General features: G+C 50.0%; 1 protein-coding gene across 1 annotated transcript in view; it reads left to right on the top strand.

Annotated features, from left to right (window-relative positions):
* The first annotated feature begins 339 nt into the window (after positions 1-339).
* The window catches only part of TNFAIP8L3 (TNF alpha induced protein 8 like 3), a 36754-nt gene continuing 31093 nt past the window's right edge, over positions 340-6000 (top strand). The window contains exon 1 of the mRNA XM_079128800.1: positions 340-746. Coding sequence (XP_078984926.1) covers positions 695-746 — 52 coding nt within the window. The 5' untranslated portion in view covers positions 340-694. The remainder of the gene's footprint in view (positions 747-6000) is intronic.

Raw genomic sequence — 6000 nt, 5'->3', positions numbered from 1 at the left:
TTCACTCCCCACGACATTCCTATGAGAAGGAAACTCCTATCTATCCCTCTTCCCCTTTTCCCATTTTCCGAGTGAGAAAACAGACCCACACAAGTCTCGCCCAAGGTGTCTGAACGGTGTAGTTGAACTCGAACCCGGTCAGCCCCTGAACTCTGAACACACCGAACCTCTGAAAAGCGGGTAGAGGCTCTTTTTCACTTAAGAATCCTGCAAACTTGGCCACACCCAAGGAAAGGGGCTCGTCCTCGCCGACCAGCAAAACCTTGCCGCGCTCCTAAAGTCCAGGGTTCCTGGCGCCCGGCACCGGGCACCAGTGGGGAGGAGCGGCGACGCCCCCGTGGTATTTAACCCCAGCCTGGAGCCCGCGGGGCGCGGGACGCTCCTGCTTCTCGGCGCTCGCGCCTCCTCTCCCTCCTCCCCACTCTCTCCCGGCGCGCCCCACCCTCCGCCCCGCGCTCGCCTAGCGCAGGCACCGGCCGGCGGGCGCGGGGAGCGGGGCACGGGTGGCGCTCGCCTCTGCTGAGCCGCCCCCTGACCGCATCAGTCGGCCACGCACTGCCCAACCCGCGCCACACGGGCTCCAGCCACCCCGCTGTCCGCATCCAGTGCGCCGCGGCAGCCCGAGCCGGGACGCCGGCCCCAGCGCCCCGCAGACGGGCGGGCGACGGTGGACGCCCGGCCAACAGCCCGAAGCATGGATTCGGATTCCGGGGAACAGAGCGAAGGGGAGTCCGTGACCGCCGCAGGTACCTAGGGACCGCGACACCCTGGCTGGGAGGGCTGGGGCTGGAAAGGAGCAGAGACTGGGGCAGGAAATCTGGAGTGTTTCTCGGAGCTGCCGGATGGGAGGCCGATCCCAGCAGCCCGATCCCTTGCAGGCCAGGGCTGGGGATTGCTCCGCACTTTGAGTTTGCTTTGGGGCTTCCTCCACCATCCCGTTGCACTTGGGCGCGCGGAAGCGTGCATTTGCCGATGGCTTTCATGCTGCGGGTCTCCTGCAGCGGGCTCGGGTCGCCTGGACTGGATGGGGGCGGGGAAGGGTTCGGGAAATCCGAGTCCTGTAGTTTGCTGCAGAGAGGGTTGCAACACATCTGCCTTTTGAAATAACTTTCCAAGCGCCGGCCCGGTGCTCGAACCCGGGATGCCGGAGCAACGCCGCAGAGCAGATGACCGGGTCCCAGGGCGTGACAGGGGTCTCCGGAAAGAAAAAGACCCATGAGTGAACAGGCAGGAGTCAAACCTCAGCTTGTGGCTACGGTTCCCGAGGCTGATAGGCGAGCCGGTGCAGAAGAGCTTGCCCATCCCTGCCGCGCAGCTGGCAAAGGAAGTCCCCGAGGAGGGGTCCCCGAAAACAGACGCGGGGGCGCACTGAAGCCCGGCATCACCTTTTAGAAGCGCCGCCGGCTTTTCACAATTGATAGTCATCGAAGCAATAGGAGAATGCTTACTTAGGAGAAAAAAATGAATGCCCTCCCCCGCCTCTCCTGATACTGAGCAACAGGAGGAAGCCACCCACAACCGTGGGTCGACTTACGGCAGATTCTGCCCACCTCCACCAGTCCGCTCCGCCCCCCGACCCCCCCACGGGTCCAGGCACCTGGGACCCGCTCGCCCTCCTCCAGTGCCCACAGCTTCCCTTGACCTATTCGTCCCTGAAGATTAGCCCTGTAACTGTATGCTGGGACCCTCCTGGCGTAGACTGAGGTCTGGGTCTGGTCCCCATTCTCCCCAGTGTCACACCTGAGTGCCAAGGATGGGAACCAAATGACAGGAGGCACCATCAATCCTGGCCTGGGTATAGAAATGCTGGTTAAGGAGCCAGTCAGCACAGCACCCTACATATTATTATTCCCTTTCTTCCTCACAGCACCTAGCCAGGCGATTATCTCCATTTTGTAGAGGCTGATTGGTTGAAGGACTTGCCCATACTCACAGGGAGTAGCCAAGGCCCATACCCCATACCCGCTGCCCCATACCCCTCATAGAGCAGCTGTAGCCATCTCCTTTAGGTGGGCAGGTGTGAAGGGAGACAAACAGAAAGGAAATGTGACACATTGCCAAGATGCCTGTATGTGACGATTAATGCATGTGTGCAAGGACCACCTGCTTTGCCTAAGTATGTGAGGATATAATTCATAAACATGAGTCCTTTGCTTTCCTGTGTTTCTGTGACTGTAAAGCACCAAGATATGGCTTTACAGGTGGCCTATAGCTCTTCTTTCATCGTTTAAAAGTTCCAGTGTTTTGTGTACATCTAAGTATATTTCCAGAGCTCAAGGGGAAGTGGGGAGCATTGAAACTGACACTTTACTCTCTCAATCTAGTAACCAGCATTCTTCATGCTACTTCTACTCCAACCTGCAACCTCTTCTAGTGGCAGAAGTTAAGTGTTGAGGGAGAGAGGGAAGAGGATAAAAAGGCTTAGGCAACAGGAGGGAGAAGAAGTGGGGAGGCAGGAAAAAGTCCAGGGTTGTTGGTAAGGGGAGGGAAAGAGCTGTCATGCACCCTGGTGTCTTCTCCCCCAGCCTGCCCCAGTTTTGAATATCCCTGCTTGTAGGTGTTTATGTCGGTTTGTGCCCAAAGCACCTCTGCACGACTAACAGCAAACATTATCACTAATGTTAGATTTGTCTGATGAGGAACAGTGCGGCCGGTTCCCATGAGCTGGCACCATTTGTTTGCACCTTACTGTTTTCTGCAGTCATTTCTTCTTTCTTCATGTGCTTGATTCTCACAAGTTGAACATTTTTTTTAATGTCATGAGCCATTTTGCTAAATGGCATTCAGTCTCATTATTTTCAGTCTTAAAGTATTCTCCTTCGTGACAAAGCTTCAAAACTAGATTCTAATTCTCCATCTTGCTTTGGTTGCATCCTGTCAAATGGAAATTCTTGTTGCAGATTCAGACACAGGTTAATTGATGGTTATGCTATTCATAAGGGTTGACCTTTGTCCCTACAAGAAACTTGGCATTGATTTGTGGACCTGTGTCTTTTCAAGGTGAATGGGTCTGTAACTGAGAATGATAATAGTGAGAATATGTATGTTTGTGTGTTTGTGTGTGTGTGTGCGTGTGTAGGAAGTCGAAATATAAGGCTTGCTACCTCCTCAATACCCTTCCCTCTTTGAACTTGTGAAAAAGCCATAACATGAACCTTGTAAGTTTAAAAGACAAAACTCCGGAGTCATAAAAACCTTGGTTTCAGTTTTCATCTGAAAGGCAAGTTACTTAACCTCTACAACCTCAGTTTCCCCCTCTGTAAAATGAGGGTAACTATAATACCACAAGGGGCTTATGAGCATTACAAAATATAACACATGAAAAGTACTCCTAGTTATCATTCAATAAAAGGGAGCTGATAGTTTGATTATCACTTGATTGGATTATTTGTAAGACTACTTCTAAATAGTGGCTCTTAGTCTACTCTTTTATACTATTTTGTAATAGATAAATCACTAGGTATGTATAAAGCAGTTAGTATTAATGTCATTATTATCACCTTAATATAATATGTTTGAATTTTTTTCCTTTTTAGCAGATGCAGCCGGTGCAGCCGGTGTGTGTGTGTGTGTGTGTGTGTGTGTGTGTGTGTGTGTGTGTGTGTGTAGTTTTAGTTCACCTCTCTTCTTATCTGCATTCATCTTCCAGCTCACGTTATGAAGATGGGGACATCCCACCCTGCTACTTTCACCACCCTCTCCTCCAGCTCTAGGGAAAGTTGTATAAAGCAGAGAACCTCTTACTCAATCCACCTGCCAATCTAGAGATGGGAAGGGTTCCTTCTTCCCTGTGGCTTCCAATGGGAAAAGAGTGGCAATTCCTTTCCCTCTGCTTCCTCTTCCCTTCCCTACCCCCAGAAATGTTACTCCTTCCGGGTAGCAGGAGACCTGCGAGGTGCTTACTTCCATCCCTTCCACTTTTGTCCATCACAGCCATCTCCCTGGTCTCCTTCCTGATCACCTACTGGCTGATTAGTGAGGCAGTCTTCACGGGCCACTCACTCTTTACCCCTTTGAAGAAGCTCTACCAAATCTCTCCCCACATCATGCAGTGAAGATCAAGCACACCCTGCAGAGCAGAGTGTTGGGGGGCAGGGGATGAGTTTTGTCTTGGTCTGCACTTTTTGTATTGTTTTGTTTTTCAGAAAGCATGGGATGATGCTTCTGTGTCATTCTGCTGCCTGCAGCTCTCTGTTGCCTTTCTGTCATTTTATGGTTCTTTCTATGATTAGGAAAGAGGCAGGGTTTATGGAACACTGGATTCACTCCAGAGACCCAACTTGGCAGTCTTCCCTTTGGCAAACCCACCATACATCTCTCAGAAATCCTAGAGCTTGGTGTATTAACTCAAGAGTGATTAAGAGTCTTTCCTAAGAAGCAACAGGGGAGTAAACATTAGCCATGTCAGGTTTTTTTACCCATTCTGGCTTGGAAGACCAAGTCTACCTAGCTAAGGGCAGATAAGCTCCTTCCACCCACAACTAGATAGTCCCAAGCTGATAGGGCATCCTTGTGCCTGGGTATGTGTTGCAGAAAAGTATTTCCAGCCAGGCACCATGGAGCATGGAGTAATTCCAGCAGTTTGGGAGACTGAGGCAGGACAATTACAAGTTCAAAACGGACCTGGACAATTTGGCAAGACCTGTCTCAAAATATAAGAAAAGCCACGCATGGTGGTGCAGGCCTGTAATCCCAGCAGCTTGGGAGGCAGGAGGATTGCGAATTCAAAGCTAGCCTCAGCAACAGGGAGGTGCTAAGCAACTAACTGAGACCCCCATCTCTAAATAAAATACCAGGTAAGGCTGAGGATGTGACTCAGTGGTCGAGTGCCCTTAAGTTCAATCTCTGGTACGGAGAGAGAGAGAGAAACGGAGAGAGAGCACGCGCGTGGGCTAAGGGTATAGTTCAGTGGTAGAGTGCCCCTGGGTTCAATCCTCAGTACCAGAAAAAAAAAGGAAAAAAAAAAAGGAAAGAAAGAAAAAAAAAAAAGGAAAGAAAGAAAAGTATTTCCACAAGATAGGGTCTGTGTGTGGTAGAGGAACCTCAAGAGGAAAAAGAACTAGAAACTAGAACTAGACTCTGCCCATCCTATAAGTCCTCAGTTTGGTCCAGGTGAAAAAGTAACAGGGAGTAGGGGAATTCAATGGGCAGATTCAATAGGACATTTCAGGAGGCAACACAGCTTGAGCAAAGGCACAGATAACAGGGAGGCAACTGGAGTCGAGGGCATATACCAGGAGGTCCCTAAGAAATAAAATGAGATGAATGTAGGTAAATTATAAGAAGTTCTTATAAACTTGATTCTGATGGTGACTGGGGAGACAGACCTCATAATTGGTGAGCAGAGACATGACCAAATGAGAGCTGGGTTTTCTGAAGGTGTGTCTGGCAGAGATAAAGACATGCAGGGATTGCCTCAGCTTGGAGCCTCAGCTTCCAGGGTGTGGCCACAATATCTGAGAGGGTGGTAGCACTAAGGCAAGACAGAAGAGGAAGGATGCAAATGGCATTTCAGAGAAATCAACAACAGAAGTTAGTGACAGATTGTACAGAAGGAGTGGAAGGAGAGTGGAAGGAGATGGTGGCATGTTGAGTTGGGGTGAGGGCAGAACAGCTGAGTGGAGATGTTCTAAAGGCAGAGATACACAGGAGACAGTCTCTGCCACCCCACATGCTCACCAGCACCAGGTCCCTCTTTTTCCTTCAGATGCTTGGCAATAATGTTTTGGTTAAAGAATATTTTCCTCTTTAGACAGAAAACTCTGCAGGTACCTTAGTTTGGAGGGATTTTCACTTCTCATTGTTAGGTTCCTGGTAGAGGCCATTGAGTAATCTTTGTTGACAGATTGATGATGGATAGATTGGCCAACTAAAGGCAGGGACTGCCTGGGGATGATGTACCATTGGCTGTTAGTCATATTCCCATTTCTTGTTCCTGTTTTTGAAATTTGCATGGTTTCAACCTCAACCACACAAGGAGCTGTAGCTGCTTTGATAGTC

The sequence above is a fragment of the Sciurus vulgaris genome, assembly GCF_902686455.1.
Source record: "Sciurus vulgaris genome assembly, chromosome: 2".
Taxonomy (NCBI): domain Eukaryota; kingdom Metazoa; phylum Chordata; class Mammalia; order Rodentia; family Sciuridae; genus Sciurus; species Sciurus vulgaris.
Note: the sequence above shows the minus strand (reverse complement) of the source record. Positions and strands in the feature narration are given on the sequence as shown.